The 19,486-nt window shown below is 51.4% G+C and overlaps 1 protein-coding gene across 2 annotated transcripts in view; it reads right to left on the bottom strand.

Annotated features, from left to right (window-relative positions):
* Positions 1–5,841: 5,841 nt before the first annotated feature.
* The window catches only part of CSPG4 (chondroitin sulfate proteoglycan 4), a 51,187-nt gene continuing 37,542 nt past the window's right edge, over positions 5,842–19,486 (bottom strand). The window contains exons 9-11 of one of the 2 annotated variants that reach the window (XM_037131128.2): positions 12,418–12,601; positions 11,234–12,121; positions 5,842–7,711 (exon numbers count right to left, since the gene is read on the bottom strand). In XM_037131128.2, coding sequence (XP_036987023.2) covers positions 7,689–7,711; positions 11,234–12,121; positions 12,418–12,601 — 1,095 coding nt within the window. In that variant the 3' untranslated portion in view covers positions 5,842–7,688. Of the gene's footprint in view, positions 7,712–9,418; positions 12,122–12,417; positions 12,602–19,486 lie in introns of those variants that run through there. The other variant, XM_037131120.2, reaches the window with a different exon arrangement.

Here is a 19,486-nt window from a genome sequence, read left to right as displayed (position 1 = left end):
GTCACCACTCGGTTTTTCCCCACATCGCTCAAGTTATGGTCATCACAATTACATAGGGACATGAAATCATGACTGTGGGCACTGCCACTGTCCCAGGTGTGTTGCGCCCTCAAAGCTGCCCAGGCCAGTAAAGCAAGGGTGGGCTCGAGTGCACAACAGCTACTATGTGCTGGGCATCACGCTAAGGGTCTTCCGTGACGGCCTGACAGGTGAGAACTACTGCTGACCTGTCCCTGCAGATGGAGAGGCTCTGAGTGCCCTGTGAGGGGCTGTGCAGCAGCTCCACCGTGGGAGGAGGGTGGGGGGTGGCCGTCCTGCAGAGTGAATGCGGAGGTGCTGGGAGCTGAGGAGAGTCGGGGGGCAGGTGGTGGGTACTGGGTGAACGTGGCTGTGGGCCTTCGAGTCAAGGTGAAAAGGCAGACAGGGCTTGGCCCAGAGAGAGCACTGAGCAAATATTTGAGTGATAATCTTCCGTATGGCTTCAGGCTGGGGTGTGAGAATAGGATCTGATCATGGAGGAGGGGCCTGGAGTCAGGGGCCAGACTGGTCTCTGAGAAGAATCTGAATCAGGAACCTCCTTGCTAAAGGAACCAGAATGGGCAGGAGTGAGAGTTGATAGAGAAACACTGGAGGTGGGGGGCATGTCCTGTGAGTGACAAGGCTGAACTGGGAAAGATGGCGGTGGGGCTTCGATGTGGGAGAGAGTAAAGCAGCAGATGTTGAGTGGTGGGGTCTGTGCCTATGCCTGGTGCCCTGGAGTGTGTGCATCCAGCTGTGTGGTGGCTGAGTGTGTCTATGTGCACCGGGGCCTGACTGTATAGTCCTTGGTGGGGGGTGGGGGTGGGGCGCATGTTACACCCAAAGTCGCAGGTTTCCCAGCCTGAATGAGCTACCTCTCACCCCAGAGCTCCAGCCCAGCCTTGGAATCATGCTCAGCTCTTCTTTCTCTCACACTCCACATCTTCTCCACCAGCAAAACTTTGTTAGGTCCTAAAAAGGGGTCCCAACCTGACCCATTTCATCATTTCACTGCTTGCCCCTCAGCTGCTGATATGCCTGCCTGGACTGTTACAGCAGTCTCCGAGCTGCTCTCTGCTCTCTTTTCTGCTCCACGTCAGTCTAACAGGAGCCAGAGTGACCTTTTAAAACCATGTTCTAAATCAAATTATGTCCCTCCCCTGCTTTCAACCTCCAGGGCTTCCTGCCATTTGCAGCATAGATTCCAAACTCCTACCATAGACCACAAGGCCTCTCTCTGATCTCACTGTGGAAGCAGAACTGCAGGCCCACCGGCTGGCTATTCCTTACATAAGCCAAGCTTGCTTGTGCCTCAGGGCCTTTATACTTGCTGTCCCCTCTGTGTAGCATGTTTTTCCTCCCAGTGTCTGCTTCGTTCACACTTCAGTTAATTTAGGTCTTTGCTTACATGTCATCTCCTTGGAGAAGCCTTCCTGATCATCCAAAGAGTCTTTCTAGTCAGTCGTCTGTCCCCACACCCTGCCTTTTTCTCTTTGTTATACTTATTACCAACTGCCAATTATGTATGTGTATGTATTTAACTTTTTATTACGGAAAGCTTCAAACATGCAGCAATAGAGAAACTAATACAGTACAGTGGATCCCCAGACTCAAACATTATCAACCCTGGGCAATATTTTATTCCCCCAGATCCTTTGCTTCCCACAAACTCTAGACATCACACAATCTTATCTGTAAATACTTCAGTGCAAAAGTTAGATTTTACATGTCTCTGTTTGTTAGGAGGCAGCCTTCAGGGCAGTTGGTTTTCGTTTGTCTGTCTTGCTCACCGCTTGTGTCCTCAGTGCCTAGAGCAGTATCTGGCTCATAGCAGGTGATTGGGGATGCCTGCTAGGCTGTGTCTCAGGTCTCCGAGGAGGGTGTGTTCAGGTTCTAGTTTGCACAGGCCCACTGCAGCCAGTGAGTACGCCTGCACACGACTGTGCACAGCTGCATGGGGCAGTCCCAGGAGCACGTGTGCTGCCACAGCAACTGGTTTCTGAATGCATGCTTCCGCCCTGACATCATCTCCCACCTTCTAGGACCCAGGACTTGCTCTGGGGAGCGTTCCTTTCCTTCCCAGCAAGGCACGGGTGTGAAGGGATAGGAGAGGGTAAGCACCAGACCCTGCCCCACCCTCGGGAGGGCTGGCTTGAAGCTGGGGTGGCCTAGAGAGTCCTTCCCTGTCCTTCTCTGGCTAATAGGGGGCTATGTTGTCCCAGGTGGCAGAGTGGGCAACCTCCTTCTTCCCTGGCACTGGAGCTCAGCCCACCATTGCTGGCATCAGCTGGGTGGGGTACGGGGTATGCATGTATGCAGGGTGGGGATATCCTTTCCTGGCCAACTCCTGAGGCTTCTAGGATGACCCCTGGGTAGTAGGACAACGGAGGCCACTCAGACTGGGGGCAACTGAGTACAAAGTTCTGGCCCAGGGTTTTTGCAGTCCCTCCCCCCATTTCTTCATCTTAAAGGATTTGACCCTGAAAGGTGGGCAGTGGTGGAAGAACATGCCTCCAGTCCAGTACCAGGTGTACTCCTGGAAGCCACTCCCTATCAGATTGGGCCTTTCACAGCTTCTTTCAGCCTGGTCCCCAAAGCCCCTGTCTCCTCCAGGAAGCCTGTGTTCTGGCCCTCCCTGAATCCACCCATCCCATACTGCCCTCTTTCTCCAAGGTAGGCCATATGGTCCCAGCCCTCCCCACCCCCAACCTCAGGGATGGTCCTCTGAATCAGTGGGGTAGAGGTGGAGAAAGGGAGGTCAGAGTGGGGTTGCTATCTTCTACCCCAGAACTTGACTCCTTGCTGCACACCTTACTCTCCCTCCCAGAACCCAGCAGAGACTAATGCCTCAGTGTGCTCTTTTCCAGAAGGGGAATGCAGGCAGTTGACTTTCCAGGAGGACTGAGCATTTGTTTAGCACCTACTATGTGCCAGGCATTGTGATGGCTGTAATAAATTATAATAAGAACAAGAACATTAACTCTGAACATTTGTTAAGCATCTAGAATGTGCCAGACCCATATGATAGGCAATTCAAAATCACCACCATTATAACAACACTAATCATATGGTCAACATTTACTATGTATGATGCTCTTCTAAGAGCGCTGTCACAACAAAGACCATTTGAAAAGAAGTCTTGGTCGGTTGCTCTGTTTTGATAGGTCCTAACTCCAGCGGAGAAGTGGGACCTGGTCTGGGACCTCCTGCTAGCCACATCTCGGTATGGATACCGGTATAGATGGGCAATGGGGCAGAAATAAAGTCAGGGGGTGGGGCTCTAGGCAGAGAGCAGGCACCAAGCTCCTCCAGACTTAGATCCATATTGTCTCGGGTTAGCGATCCCACCTGAGTTAGAGTAGGTAGGTGGACTTGCACGAGTTCATTGAGCAGAGACAGTCACCAGCCCTGCCCTCCCTCCTTTAGGTCATGGGTTCTGTTCCTAGATTCTGAGGTTCTCAAGGAAGATCATGGGACAGAGGGGCTGAGGTCCTGTGGTCTGGAATCTTCTTGGGGTTCATGGGCTCTGCCCCAGTTGCCTGTCTGGACGCCATGCCCACAAGGTGACCTTTTACCAAGGTTGACTCAGAAGGGGCCTTTCTGTCCTGAGTCACTTCCAGGACTCTACCAGCTGTGCCTACCCGCATGCTTGCTCAGTGACCTTTAGAACAGGCTCCACCTTCCGCAACAAGACCCTGGTTCTTGGAGGTCACTGCCAAGGCCAGCGTGTCTGGTTTTTCTGGCCCACTCCCACTTACCTAATGCCTCTCTTGGTGCCCAGAGTTCCACTGCTGAGAGATGTGTCCTTGGCATCTGGAGGGGCTCTGAGCCTCCAGAAATTATGTTGTGTGGTTGTGACAGTTACTCCCATAAGGTTGGGACTCTGAGCCCTCCAATTGCATGCAGGGTCTTCTGGGTGGGTAGCAGTCGGGGTACCTTTGACTCTACTGTGATTCTTGCTCTTGAAGGTTATGTCAGGTGAGGGCTGTAGTCATTAGATCAGCTGGCACAGGAGGTTCTGAGGATGGGCTGTAGGGCAGGAGGAGGCTGAGTAGGAGGGGGCTCTACATTGTCTCTTTCTCCTGCCCCATGTAATCAACTTTGATTCTATGTGTGGTGGGCTCTCATGTATGATTTGGTGAAAGTGGCAGAAGCCCATGGGTTTCTGCGTGGATAGACTTGGGATGCCTGGGTTGGAGGGAGCCATGGGTGAGTGTATAGAGAGAGAGGAGTGAGCTCTCAAGAGTCTGAAAGGGATAGGTTAAACTGGCTCCTTAGAAACTTAGGGCCTGGGGTCAGTTCTGCCTGGGCCCCAAAAGGGATCTGGGAGCCAGAGCAGCAACTGGGAGCCTGGCCAGCATCCCTGGGAATGAGGGAAGCCAGGAGAACCAGTGGCAGCTCAAGAAAGGAGGTCCAGTTGGGATTGGTGGTTAGAGACTTCTTGGCCTGTGTGGGGGAGGGGCTATAATGGGGTGAGAGATGTTTGCTGAACATCTACTGTGCGCCTGACCCTGGGCCAGGCTGGGTACTGCCCTGAAGGAGCGCACAGCAATGAATTATGTTTACTGTGAAAGGTACTGAGGACCTTCACTCATGCCAGGGTCACAGCAACCTGGAAGGGGAGGGCAGTTGGTTGCCAGGACCAGGGCAGCACCTAGACTGGGGGCCATGGCTGATATTTGTTCTGGGGGACAGAAGGGACAGTTAGTGTAGCAGTGTCTCTAGCTTCCACCCTCTGTGGGACAGAGAACTCTTGGGAGCCCAACCCCTCCTTCCTGACCAGGCTTGGTGGAGGCCTGACAAACAGGCAGCTCCTCCCCTTCCTCTGCTGAGCCCTCTGCTCTGCCGTGGCTGAAACAGGTGACCAACTGGTGACTTTGCCTGGACACCTCTCTTTGTCTTTCACTCTGTATGTGAGACCCAGACAGGTGGGGAGAGGCCCAGCTGGGTTGCAGAAGGCAGGGTGTCGGGAGCTGCTGCACTTCACAGGGACCAGTCTTTGGGAGGTAAGGGTGAGAGTGGGCTCTTCCTAAAGACCCTCCCTATTGGATCAGACCTGGCTTCCGGCCTCACCCTCCTCTGCTTCCCTCTTTGCCTCACTGGAGGCCCCTGGAGTAGCAACCCCCACACCTGAACCTTATCCCCAGCCCTGGCTGGTGTGGCTCAGTGGATTGAATGCTGGCCTGAGAACCAAAGGGTCACTGGTTTGATTCCCAGTCAGGGCACACGCTTGGTTGCAGGCCAGTTCCCCAGTAGGGGGCCCGTGAGAGGCAACCACACATTGATATTTCTTGCCCTCTCTTTCTCCTTCCCTTCCCCTCTCTAAAAAATAAGTAAATAAAATCTTAAGAAATAAAAATAAAACAATTTATGAAAAGAACCCTATCCCCCCCAATATATGGGGTATGTAGCCACTTCAAAAGACTGTGGGGGAGAAGGACGGGGAGCCCAGGGTTAGGTGGTTATAGATGTTCAGATACTACTCCTGACCTTAGCCAAAGGGCTGAGGAGAGATTAGTCGATGTTCAATCAACATCTATTGCCAGTGGACTGAAAGACAATGGAACAGAGTCATAAGGTCTGACCTCCTTCCAGGCTGAGTGATTGCCTGAGGGCAACGAGTTTCAACCGTGTGCCACAGAAGTTTTTTACAACAAGCAGAACCTGACTCTTTAGTCAGGGACACTGACCTCTTTTCCCTTAGATTGTCAAATAAAGAAATGACAACATCCAACACAATAGCTATTTGGTGTGAATGAATCAAAATGATACTTATATTTTAAATTTTATTTTATTGATTATACTCTTACAGTTGTCCTGATTTCTCCCCTTTGCTCCCCATACCTATTTTTTTTGTCAGATTGGCAATAATTGTATTTTTGGGTGTGCTGCAGAATTTTAGTAATTGGTTTATGTGCCATGAGATGAAAAAATGGATTGAAAATTGCTGCCTCAGTGTGACATTTGCCTGGTCCCTGCCTCTTCTGACTCAGTTTCCTCAGTGGTTGAGGGAGAAGACTTAGTGTGTCTTCAATTTTGCTCTTTGGTTGTGCTCTAAGTACCTGGGAGTTTGTTCCAATGCAGCGTGTGATTCAGCAACTCTGGGCGCACCTGAGATTCCTCATTTCCAGCAAGCTCCCAGGTGTTGCTGGTCCCTAGATCCTACTTTGAGCAGTAAAGACTTAGAGAACTCATTGAATTTGGGCCTTCAGGACTGGTCCCTTCAGTCCTTTGTGACCTTATCAGCCATCAGAAGGAAGCCTTGGGGTTAGCTCCCAGATCCAGGCTAACAGAGTTGGCAGTTCCAAGGTTAGGAGCCGGGGAGCTCCTCCAGCCCACAGCGAGGCTGTGTTCAGGTAGAAAAGTCCCTTCCTGGCCACTGATTGATTTAACCAGGGGCTGCTTCTGTTTGATTTAACCAGGGGCTGCTTCTGTCTTTAGGAGCACTTAGGACACCTAAAACATGAAGGAACACTATAAAGTCCACAAAGTTATCCTAGAGGCCACAGGTGCCCTCTGAAAAGCTGGCACCCTTTATGAGGGTAGCAGCTATCAGTTAAATTATGCATCTCATTGCACTGAGAATGGAAATGTGATCAGGAGGTAAGCTGGGCATGCTAGGCTTGGCAGCTGCATGGCTGCCCCTTCCCAGGAGAAGCCCACACTTTTTAAAGAGAGAAGGATGCAGACAGAGCCAGCTGCCCTCTCACTCTGGGCTCCCCCTCGTTCGCCAGCTCCAACGACTGGGCTAGGGCATACGTCATGGGGTGCTAGGTACTCACTGGCAGGCCTGGGGCTCTTCAGGAAGGGATGGAGGGATTCCTATCTGCAGTTCCCATAGCAGTTTTGGCACGAAATGAGCTTGGCAACACCTGAATAATCATAGCAGTAACTACACGGCATTAACTGAAAGGACCTACAGTGGGCCAGGAACTGTGGAGAGAGCTCCCACTCCACCCACTTGTCAGGGCTCCCTCACATGTTATGGCTGGGAACAGGAGATCCAACCAGAGAGCTCTGGGGGGCTGCACAGGTATGTCCGTCCCTTTAAGATCTGGAATATTCAGGGCCCAGAGGAAGATGTCCGCAGTTCACATTGGTCAGCAGTTGTGGTAGTGGGGGACCATTTCTCCTGCTTCCTATCAGAGGATAGTGATTCTAGCTCGGTGGGTTTCACAGCGGCAATAACAACTGCACTTAAAGGGTCAGCTTCTAGAATGAGGAGAGGGGCTGAAAGTGAGCCCTTTCTTTCCCATCTAAGAGATTAAACCATTTACAGTGGTGGGCTCAGGGCAGGGCTCCTGAGCTGGGGATCTCTCTGGAACCCCGATCCTGTTTCCCACACTCACTCCAATGCCACCTTTCCCACTGTGGGGCACTTCCCAAATCTGCTGATGTCACCTTGGGTCCCTGGATGGGCAGGCATCTTGGCCCTTGGCTCAATCTGCTAGTTGCTGGGACTGTGGGAAGGCCACAGGCAAGAAACACATATCCCCAAAGTTCGTGTGTACAAGTATGTATTATGTAGGTGGGTATTTATCTCTGTGTTGTATGTCTGAAGATCTGAAGGTGCACAGCTGTTGTACAAGTGCACACTGTGCGTATGTGAGAATGAGAGTCAGAGGCTCCCAGACATTTCCGATAACTCGTATCCAGGTTGGCTTCCATCCTCAGTGCCTGGGAGGAGCTGGCTCTTAAACAGAAGAGGGTGATAAATTACTTTTGTAAAGTGGATAGCAACCCCCTTAAGCATCAGGGGGATATCTGAAATTTGCGAGATCCTGGCAGAGCTGTTGGCCCGAAGCCTTGGGTGCCAGCCCACTGTCCAGCAGAGGTTTAGAGGAGCTGGAGTAGATGCTGGGGGCAGGGCAGGCTGGCCTGTGTGAACGGAGAGGGTTGGGTCAGTCCCCTGGGGGAAATCCAAGCTGAGGCCAGATCCTGCCTCGCAGGTCTGTCACCCTGTCTCAGCTTACATTTCCAAGGAAACTGGTTGCTCTGGGTGGAGACTGGTCCCAGATATCAGGGCCCTGAGGATCCGGCCCTGGGCTTCTGGGAGAGGCGGGGGCAAAGCATGGGGTGCGGCTTGTAGACACCCTTGAAAGGCCCCATGTGAGGCTGGCCTAGAGGGTGCTGAGGAGACCCAGAAGTCAGGCCAGAATTTGGAGCTCTGGCTGCGGAAGGATTTCTGTGGGCCTCCCCACCTATGGCTCCCGGCTGCCCTCTAGGGCAAGCTTTTCACTGTGGCATCAAGAGCTGGCTAGGCCTGGGGGTCTGGTCTCTGTACTGCTGCCTTGCTGAGTGTGACCCTTTCCCTCCCCGACTCTGTCTCCCTGTGACCCTCTGGGCCCTTTCATCAGTGACGTGCCAGGATTCCAGGGGCCCTCCTGAACCTTCTGAGAGAGTGGAGAGGATCTAGGCAGCCAAATGCTGAGACGTAAAGGGCATGAGAGGGAGGGGTGGTCCAGGGACAGCTTGTGGAGAAGAGGGGATCTTCTTTTTTGCCCTAGTTCCTGTGTTAGATGTTAGAGATATCAAGGCACAGGGAAGAGGTGACTCTGCTCCCCAGATGCAGGTCAACAGCCAACGGCTGTCTGGGACAGTCTACCTCCAATCTGACTGTGCTCAGAAACCTGCCTCCTACCCCGACCCCAGAGCTCAGACACCTCTCATGCTTCTTCTGGGGACTTTACCTGAGTTATCCCCTGGGACCCACAATCTGTCTCCATTGCAACCCTGGGAGAGAAAGGGAAAGAACCAGAGGGTGGTGGCTCCGCGGGAACTCATAGGGGGCCTCCTGGAGACACTGTGTCTCAAATTCACTCCTAACCAAATGACAACCTCTCAGACCACACACAGGGAGTTTTCAGAATCCGTGCTGCTTCCTCTGCCTTTGAGAAGGAGTGCCCCTCGGGCCTCTTGTTGGAAGGGTAGAGGCCAGCAGAAATCTTCCTTGTGAAAGTCTCCCGTGAGCGGAGGGGAGGCACCTGTGGGTGCAGTGCCTCAGCCTACGCGTCAGCACCAGGGTCCAGGCTTGGGGTCCCCATGTTCCCTTCACTTTCCTCACTTTTTCTGTTCTGACCTCTTGAGAGGTGGGCGGGGAGGGGTAGAGCTGTGGAGGCCAAAACTCAGGCTAAAAAATCTAGGGCTGGACACTGAACATTTCTTAGTTTCCTTTTTTGCTTTAAGTTCATCAGAGAGGGCCTAGCCTATGTCTACTAAACCAAAGGGCTTGGTCTCATCCCACAAAGAGGGGGCAGAGATTTGGGAGGCCTCAGGAGGTAGAAGTTCAGGGCTCCTGTGGCCCTAGCCACACTGCTGGTTGAGGGTCGAGGGTGTGCAGGTTGGTGAGGACAAGGGTCCAGGGCATGGTCAGACAAACAACACACAGGCTGTCCAGAACCTCTGAAGCACCGTTTATCCAGGCCGCATGGAGCCAAGGGCCCCCAACTGCCTGCCCTCCAGTCGTCAGGGGAACACAGGCACCTCAGCGTCCGTGGCATCGGACCCCACATGCTCCCCAGCCTGACCCTCTGCAGGGCCCCAGACCCGTGTTTGTTTAGCCCTCAACCCGTAAATGAACTGGCCTCCTTCTCGCACTGCCAGGGGCTCCATCACTGTGGGCTAGCTAAGCGCCATGTTAAATAGCTTCCTTGTAGTCCCCCTTAAATAAACCTGTCCCTAGAGCAACCCACCAAATTTTCATTCTGAACATATTCTACTGGCTATGCCTTCCAGGGAGTGAAAGGCCCCTTTCTTTCTGCCCTCTGCTCTGGGGAATACCATCTCCCTAAAAGAACAGAGGGAAAAGTTTTCTCTTAACCCTTGGGCAGAGACAAGGGGTGGCCTGGTGTGGAGGGAACAGCCAGGAACCCCTGTCTGCCCCTCCCTTTCCTTTCTTCTCCTTATCCTTAAGAGGGTCAGAGGTGACTCACCCAAGGTCACAAACCCAGGACCCAGAGTCCTCACCCATGTAGGAGGTTACTATGGTTTTGACAGCTCAAAGTAGCTCCAGGGCAAGGGACTGACTCCCCAAGCCTGCCTCTGCCCTTGGCCCCTGTAGTTCTCCACATGGAACAGGCTGGGGAGATGCCAGTTCTTGACTGTACTCCGTCCCAGACCCCTGTAGGTTTCTCCCAGCACCCTCCACCCCTGGCATCCTCAGGTCTCGGCGGCTCTGGGGACACTCAGCACCAGGGCGTGGAAGAAATGGGGCCAGAGCCTGAGGAAGCTTGTTCCTGGCCCTTCAGTGTCTGGGCCCAGGCCAGGCCTTACACCCAGTACTGGCCATTTTTGAGGGCAGGGTTGGCTGTCCGGCAGAATTGTAGCAGCTCTGGGTCAGGATGGCCCCCCGGCGAGGGCCCCTGGCCAGTCAAGTTTGTGAGTGGGATGGCTTGGCTGGGGTCGACTTTGCGGAAGGTCTCCGTATCACTGGCTAGGCCATTACGGGGCTTGGCTGCCAGCACCTGGACATGGTGCTTGCCTGTCTTGTTGCGTTTGCGGAGGTAGAAGAGCAGGGGCAAGATGAGTGCCAGGAGCAGGAGGACCAGGCACACAGGGATGATGATGCTGAACATGTTGGCCTCGAGGAAGCCCAGGAAGCCCCCTGTTGCCACAGTGGGCACAGGGCTGGAGGCCGCCAGGCCTGGCTCGCCAGTTGGAGGGCTGCTCTCTGGCCTCTCTGCTTCTGTCCGAGCAGCCTCGGGGAGACTGAACAAGGCCACGCCGTAGGGTTGGGCCTCGTTGTAAGGCTCAGTGGCAAAGTCCAGCGAGACCACAGCTGGTGGGACACCTCTTGCCCACAGCTCCAGAGTGAGACTGTCACCTGCAGGGCCCGGGGACCTACCCTCTGGCCTGTATATCTCCAGCCCCAGCCTTCCATCTTCAAGGTCTTGCTGTGTGAAGTGCTCCACAGGCTGGCTGTCCCTGGGCTCTGTTCTGGCCCAGGGCACACGGACCAAGCGGCCATATCGGGGTCCCGCCAGAAGCCGGAAACGGGGCATACTGTCTGTGCGGTTGGCCAACTCACCTGCATTTAGGATGGTGGAGTCCAGGCGCAGGGTGGCACCCTGGGGCCATGGCCCACCCACCCACACATGCAGCAGAGCCCTCACAGTGACATTCACTGTGGCTGAAGTGTTGGCACCCCTGGCCAGTGCCAGGACACTGAAGTGGTCGTGGGAGGAGGAGAAGTTGGTAAAAGCAAAGACCACCTCACCTTGGTCTACCTGGAGCTGGCTGAAGGCTGTGGCTGGCTGCCCACCCACCAGGAGATGCCCATACTTGGGCCCCTGGGTGAGGTGGTATGTGGCATCTGGCTCCTCCCGGTCTGAAACCACCTGGAGCTGCTGCCGGCTCAGTGAGGATCGCCCTAAAGCTTGGGGCACCTCTAGGGGTGCTTGCGGCTGTACCTCAATCGTGGATGGCAAGACATCCACAACCAAGGACATGGGCAGGGGTGGACTGGCTCCGTCAGATACGCTCAGCTGGAAGATGCCTGCCACACTGCTCCCATTGGCCACGAAGGCCAGCCGCCCTGCGTCCACATCGGCTTGTGTGAAGTGGGTCACGGGCCCTGCACTGGTCCCTGCCAGGCTCAGGAAGCCATTGTGGGGTGCCCGCTGTACCTTGAACTTGATCTCCTCGGGAGCAGAGTCTGGGTCCAGCACACTCAGCTGGGCCCGGGAGATTGAGGTGCGGGAGCCTCGGGTGAGCTGGAGTGGGATAGAGGCCTGTGGTCGAGGTTGCTGCTCATTCACATCTTGCACAGAGATGGCAAAGGCCTCTGAGATTTGAGGTCCCACCAAGGAGGCCCCCGCCGGCCCCTGGAGGTGGGCATGGAAGCGGAAGCTATCCGGCTGAGTGCCCCCACCACTGTGGGCGTACACCAGATGCCCTGCAGCCAGCTGGGACTGCAGGAAGTGGGAGTGCCCGGCATGGAGGGGCTCCTCAGACAGCAGCAGCTGGCCCCGGGCGGGGAACTGTGTGACCTGGAACAGCACGTCGTGCTCTGGGCGCTGCGGCAACACGACACTGGCCAGAAGGTTGGAGGCGTCAAGGGCAGCTCTGGTGATCTTGGCTCGCTGGCCTTTGAGGACCCAGAGACCTGGGGGTAGAACACAGGCTAGGAAGGTCCAGTCCACTGAAGAGTCATGGACCCTCAGACTGGGGCCCCCAAGGCATGGTTTGCTGCCCCCCTCAGACCGGCTAACCAAAGATGGGGTTCGGAGGAATTCCCAGGAGGAATAAGGGCCATGTCTCCCTTCTGACCTCAAAGCCTCTCCATCTGCCCACCTTCCCTATAACATCCCAGGTCCTGAGGCTGACCCTGGCTTTGTGTCCCCTCCTCTCTGGTCCTCTCCCAGTGTCCCCCTAATTTTGTCAGCCTGTCATGCTGCTCACCTTTGTTCCTCCAGAGGCGGCTCGAGTGCTGGGGACAGGCAGCCTCAAAAGACACAGTCACAGCAAGGGTGGTGGCCAAATCGGGGGCCGGGGGCGAGACCAGCCGGAGCTTCACAGTGTCGTGGGCTTCCCAGAAGGGCTCCGCAGGCATCTCGTGCTCATAGAGAACATTTCCAGCATACACCTGTGGGAGACCCCCGCTGTTGGGATGAGGCAGGTCCGAACTGTGTGCCCAGCAGCCCCTTCTCGGGCTGGCACTGAGCACTCCGACACCTCCCCAGACCGTCATGTGGCAGTGAAGACCCAGGTTCTACAGCCAGAGGCGTATCAAGTCTGAGCTCTGCTGCTGTGGGCAAATCTCTTCTTTGAGCCTTAGGAGGAAGAGATACTCCACTCTTGGTTTTCTTCTTATCTCAGTAGTTGCTCCTTCACAGGCTCTCTTGGTCCCTCCACTTCTCCCCACCATCTATGGCTGGGCCTTGAGGCTCTTCTCCATTGACAGGCAGGCCCCTTGCGTGCTCATTCAGTCCTCAATGGCAGCTATGTGGATGACCTCCTTATGAGTGTCTCCTACCTGGACTGCTCTCTCTGAAACCCTTGCTTCTCATATCCACCTGTGTCCTTGGCAGCTCCTAGTGGATTGTCTAGTGGGCATCTCCAACTCCGCATGTGCCACGTGGACTCCTGATTTGCCCATGTCCCTGTGCTCCCACTGTGGAAGGCAGCAGCTGTGTTCTTCCAAAGGCTCAGGCCAAACTGTGGCATCATTCCTGACCTCTCTCCTCTCCCCACGCCTCATCATATCTGCCTGGATTAAGGGGGTAGCCTTTTAACTGTGGCCCAGCCTTGGACCCTGCTCCCTTCCCCTACAGTTTGTTCTTAACACAAAATCTAGAGTAAGCTTTTGAAAAGTAAGATTATACAACTCTTGCTCAGATAGTGCAATAGCCTGCCATTTGACTTGCAGAGACTCTGTTGTGACCCTATTACCCCTGTGACTTCACCTCTGACCACTGCCTTTAGCAACTCCAGTCCAGCCAACCTACTGCTCACTACATGTGTGCATAGTCCTTGTTTTCATTTCTATAAAGAAGTAAGTTCTGCCCTGGCTGGTGTAGCTCAGCGGATTGAGTGCGGGCCTGCCAACCAAAGGATTGTGGTTCGATCCCCAGTCAGGGCACATGTCTGGGTTGCAGGCCAGATCCCCAGTAGGGGGAAGCAAGAAGCAACCACATGTTGATGTTTCTCTCTCTCTTTCTCCTTCCCTTCTCCTCTCTCTAAAAGTAAATTAAAAAAAATTTTTTTTAAAAGAAGTAAGTTCCTTCCCCCTTCTGATCCAAATGTGTCCTCTTGGCTTATCTTTTGTTTTCTCCTTTTAGAAGACACAGAACTATTTTCCTTCTCTCAGAAAAATAGGCCTTGGGCAATAGTGAGACAGAGACGGAGGGTGCGGAGACTTCTGGGAGAGCGGGCTTGCGGTGACTGCGGAGCACAGCCCGGCCGAAGGGCAGCGGCTTCTGAGATGGCTGCTGTAAGAGGGAACACAGGCCTGGAAACCGGAAATTAGGTATTTTGGTGAAATCTCCTAAAGGCTGTATGTTGACCATTAATTAAAAAATATTAAGTGCATATGCAGGCCAGTTAAAACACATTTGTCAGCCAGATGTGGCCTGCAAGGGTGGCCAGCTGTAACCTTTGGCTCAGGCTGAAGGGGGGGCAGGAAGGAAATGAAGACCCCTGGGAGCTGGGGGTGGGAGGCTGGATGCCTGGGTATAGGAGCATCTTGGGTGGGAGGGGTCTGGTGAGGGTGGAGCAAGTCACAGACAAGGTGGAGAGGGTCCCACAGCTCTGGGAGCAAGCAGTGTCACCAGGGGAAAGAAACCTTGGACTAACAATCAGAAAGCACATTCTTGGCTTTGCCTCTTACTAGTCATGTGCTCTGAATAAACTCACCAGACCTCTGTGAGCCTCAGTTTCCTAATCTGCAAAACGGGGCACTTGTTCCCTATCCCTCCCAGCTCAGATATTATGGGTCAGTGGTGATGTCCGACACCAGCAAGGCCTGCCTGGGCCCCTTCCCCAAGGGCAGATGGGTCTCTGCCATGCAGCTTCCTCCCGGACACTGCCGGCGCATCTCCTGATGGCCACTCAACGTGGTCCTTCAAATCGCTGGGGTTTGTGGGGGAAGCAATGTAGGATGGGGGCAGGGATCCAAAGGCTGGGTCCATCCCTCCCACTTCCTGGACATTTGATGACAAAGGCTCCCAGGGACTCAGGGTGCACAGCTACGGTAGCCACCCGCTGTGGTATGTGCCTGCTGAGTATTTAATAGTAGGGAAGAACAGAAAGGGGGGGCACAGCCGAGGCCAGGGCTATAGGAGAACAGAGAACCCAGGCCTGGAGCCTGTTAATATGAGAGACTCAAGAAACCATTCCCACCCCTGTCAAAGCCCCTCCTTTCCTGAGGCCAGAAAGCTACTCACCTGCTCTGCCCTAGAAGGGGCATTAAGTGATGGCTGCTGGTACTGGTAGGTACAGTTAGCACTGAGCTCTGTGATACCAGCAGCCTTGCAGTCTGAGTGTTGACTGATAGCTTTTGCTGTGCTCTGGGACTGCCACACCCTGCCACTGCACTGATAGCCTCACTTGGCTGCCTTCCATCCACTCATAAGCTCCCAGGACCCACTCTGCTTCTTGCTGGCCCCTGACCTGAGCCCCAGACTCATACCTCTGTCCACAGTCCCCACAGCTGCCTTCAACTCGTACTCCATCCCTAGACCATGCGCTTCCCCTCACCAGCCACTCGTGTCCCCCACCCAGTACACATTTTCTAGCCCCTCAGTCCAACTGCTGCTTCCTTGTGGAAGCCAAGTCCCAGGACCCAATCTCTGGTCAGAACCCTTTTTATCCTGACCTCCTGCATTCTTCTGTGGACAAAAAAGGGGCCACATGCTAAACCTGACAAACTCAGGGGATGCCTGCGGGGTGGTCTTACAAAGTCAGAGACCAAAAGAAACCATACAGGATGGTCTGAAATGAAAACTTCTTAACTAAAAGTGAGTCTTGATAGTCATGTCCTAGGCAGGTATCTTCCATGACAAAGGTCAATCTTAACTTTAACTGAGCCCGTCTATAGTTTTTCTGCATCTATGATAACATAGCTTTGGAATGTCTGAGTAATACCTTTTTTCCAGACTCCTCAGGGCACAGTCTCCTACCAGAGTGAAAAAACAGGGATGCCCTCATTGTTATTACTATCACGTTCATTGTTAACTGCTAACTACCCTATAACCACCCAATGTAAAAAAAGTATGTTGTCTGCCTCTTCCTTTTACCTTTTATCCAATCCCAGAGATTCCCCCACCCCCGCTTTCCTTTCTGCCTCCTCCCTAATCTGTTACCAATGGATTTCTTATAACCCCCTCACAGCTTCTCCTTTGATTCTGATGTATAAAATAAGGTGCATAACTGCCATTCTCTGGACCATTTTCTCACTCAGTTGAGATTTTGCTTCCTGGCAATTGTCAGTTTGGCTCAAATAAATTCATAAAAATTCTTACAGGTTTGGATGTTTCTTATGTTGATATTTACTGGGCGCAGTGGGACAGGATTCCAAAGAAGCCCACCCAGGACCACCTTGCAGACCCAGACCCCATCTTAGGTACCATCAGGGACCCATTGTGTCCCACCTGCTCCTCATTTTGCATCAGGTGAACTTGGGTGAGTTTCACATGGAATTCCAGACCTTCCTGTTTTAAGGTAAGAGGCTCTGGTTTTATTTGAGCTGGGTTTTTTTTTTTTTAATTCCTTGAGGTAAAACTATAGGTTAAGGGTTGAGAGAACCCAGTACAATAGGAAAAATAGGTGGCTTTTTTTTTTAGCTTGGTCTTTTCATTTGCAATTGCTTTCTGAGAATTGGAACGAAAACCATTTTTGCTGGACAAAGGAAAGCCTGAACTTGCTGAGGTCCAGAGATAAAATCACTTCTACCTTCCAGCTCAAATTCTGAGTATTCTTAGGTGACCAAGAATCTATGCGGAAGTGTCAGAGAGTATACCTCATGATGTGTAAGAGCCCTGTAAGAAATTCCAATTACACTCTAATTAAATTTATTTGTCTGGGGATGTGCTCATAAAGGTTGGTTACCTAACGCTCGGAGTCCTCCTGGCTGCATTGGACAACTGATGAGAGAAACTGAGACACATGAGAGTGTTTGAGATGACTCAGGAGGTGACAGCCTTTTGGAACTCAACCTATAGGTAGCACCCTTCAACCCACCACACAGTATCCCTAGAAATTTGTGCAGACTCTCAGATCCCAAAATAAAACAAAATTAACATGGGAAATCATGCCTCCAAGGCCAGAAACTCCCAGCCTCCAGCCCGCTATTAACACTTCTGCAGATACAAAAGAAATAGGAAGCCTTTATTTGCAAATACTTACAGAAATGGGAAGATTTAACTAGAAATTATATCAATTGAAGATGGCCAAAATGGAGGGACTTTTTTGGGAGGGCCTGAATTAATTTTTTGCATCCAGAATTAGAAAATGCTGGTTCTAGCTCTGACTGGTGTTGCTCGGTGGGTTGCACAATGTCCTGCAAACTGAAAGGTCACCAGTTCATTTCCTGGTTGGGGCACAGGCCTGGATTTCAGGCCAGGTCCCCAGTTGGGGCCCTCGAGAGGCAAACTATGGATGTTTCTCTCCCTTTCTTTCTTCCTCCCTTCCCCTCTCTCTAAAAACAAATAAATAAAATCTTAAAGAAAATGCAGGTTCTAAAATTACATGGAATGAAAGGGAAGCATCTTGATTAGAGATTAGAAGCTTCTAGGAGAAGACAGATATATTTGTTTTTTTAAAAGTTAATAAGAAATTTTAAAGACTGTCTTTGAACTAAAGGAGGCTTCTGAAGCTAATAAATGCCAACACCCCATTCCTGCCCCTTCTATAGTTCTCCACTATATTCTTTGCTCTCTGAGATGCCTTGGCTACGCTTGCCCTCCCCCTCCCTTTCCTTCCGGCTCTTCTGTATCTTCTCAACTACTGCTCTCTACTGACCTGGGGGAAAATAAGACTAGGAATTCAGACAAGGATAATTCAGGAATTCCAGAAGCCCCCTTTGGAAAAAAGCCAGTTTCAGGAACATATCCAACTGTGTATGTTAAATCTTACAGATTTCCCCAATTTTCTCTGGGACCCTGATGGGTTTGCAAAGAAATTTAATTTAAGTGTTAGAATATGTGATCCTGAGGCTATTCTGACCTATTCCAATGAATCTACCTACTAGCTTCTGGGAGCAAAAGCAAAAGAATTACTAATTAGGGTTTTCTGGGACTCTTATAGAAGACTGTTTTTACTGTAGAAAGCCAGGTCACCTTAAGAAGAATGATAGGAAATTGAAATGGGAGTTAGAAAGAGAAAAGAAAGAGGAGCAAGTATATGGTTTCTCTGAGGACTGAGAAGGCCTCACTCCTTCTCCTTATAAATTTAGGAGAAGTTGAAATTACCATAAAAGGGGAAATTACTAAGGCCCTTATAGATACGGGGGCTACTTCATCATTTTTTCTTTTTTTAAAGTATATTATATTGATTATGCTCTTACAGTTGTCCCATTTTTTTCCTCCACTTTATTCCCCTCTGTCCTGCACCCTCTATCCTTCCAGCACTCCCTCAGTTCATGTCCATGGGTCATACATAGAAGTTCTTTGGCTTCTCCATTTCCTATACTATTCTTAACCTCCCCTTGTCTATTTTGTACCTACCATTTATGCTTCTTATTCCCTGTACCTTTTCCCACATTCTCCCCCTCTCCCAACCCCTCCCCAATGGATAACCCTCCATGTGATCTTCATTTCTGTTGTTCTGTTCCTGTTGTAGTTATTTGCTTAGTTCATTTTTGTTTGTTTGTTTGTTTTTAGGTTCAGCTGCTGACAGTTGTGAGTTTGTTGTCATTTTACTGTTTGTATTTTTGATTATCTTCTTTTACTTAGATAAGTCCCTTTAACATTTCATATAATAAGGGCTTGGTGATGATGAACTCCTTTAACTTGACCTTATCAGGGAAGCACTTTATCTGCCCTTCCATTCTAAATGATAGCTTTGCTGGATAGAGTAATCTTGGATGTAGGTCCTTGCATTTCATGACTAGGAATACTTCTTTCCAGACCCTTCTTGCCTACAAGGTTTCTTTTGTGAAATCAGCTGATAGTCTTATGGGAACTCCTTTGTAGGTAACTGTCTCCTTTTCTTTTGCTGCTTTTAAGATCCTCTCCTTATGTTTAATCTTGGATAATGTAATTATGATGTGTCTTGGTGTGTGCTTACTTAGGTTCAACTTCTTTGGAATTCTTCGATCTTTCTGGACTTGCTGGAAGTCTATTTCCTCTGCCAGAATGAGGAAGTTCTCATTCATTATGTTTTCAATATCTTGCTCTTCCTCTTCTCCTTCTGGCACCCATATAATTTGGATGTTGGAATATTTAAAGTCGTCCTGGAGGTTCCTAAGACTCTCCTAATATTTTTGAATTCTTGTTTCTTTGTTCTGTTCTGGTTGAGTGTTTACTTCTTCTTTCTCGTCCAAACTGTTGATTTGAGTCCCAGTTTCCCTCCCTCCACTGTTGGTTCCCTGTATATTTTTCTTTATTTCACTTTTCATAGCCTTCACTTTTTCCTCTATTTTGCAACCATAGTTAACCATTTCTGTGAGAGTCCTGATTACCAGTGTTTTGAACTCTGCATGTGATAGATAGGTTGGCTCTCTCTTCATCACTTAGTTATATTTTTGGAGATTTGATCTGTTCTTTCATTTGGGCCATATTTCTTTGGCTTGGGGCACCTGTTACTTTGTAAGGGGTGGAGCCTTAGGTATTCACCAGGGCGGGGCAACCCAGGCCACTGCATTGTGGTGCTGTGTGTAGGGAGGGGTCTGAGATGGAACCATGCCACTTGCTGGTGGAACCATGCCACCAGCTCTTAGCTGGTTTTCAGTCATTTGCCCCATTATCCACAAGCATATTGGGCCCTTCTGGTGCTGATTCCCAGGTAGGTGGGTTTGTGTATGTTCTGGAAC

Source organism: Artibeus jamaicensis, unplaced genomic scaffold, assembly GCF_021234435.1.
Source record: "Artibeus jamaicensis isolate MK-2021 breed Jamaican fruit bat unplaced genomic scaffold, CSHL_Jam_final scaffold_286, whole genome shotgun sequence".
NCBI lineage: Eukaryota > Metazoa > Chordata > Mammalia > Chiroptera > Phyllostomidae > Artibeus > Artibeus jamaicensis.
This window is presented reverse-complemented; position numbering and strand designations above follow the sequence as displayed.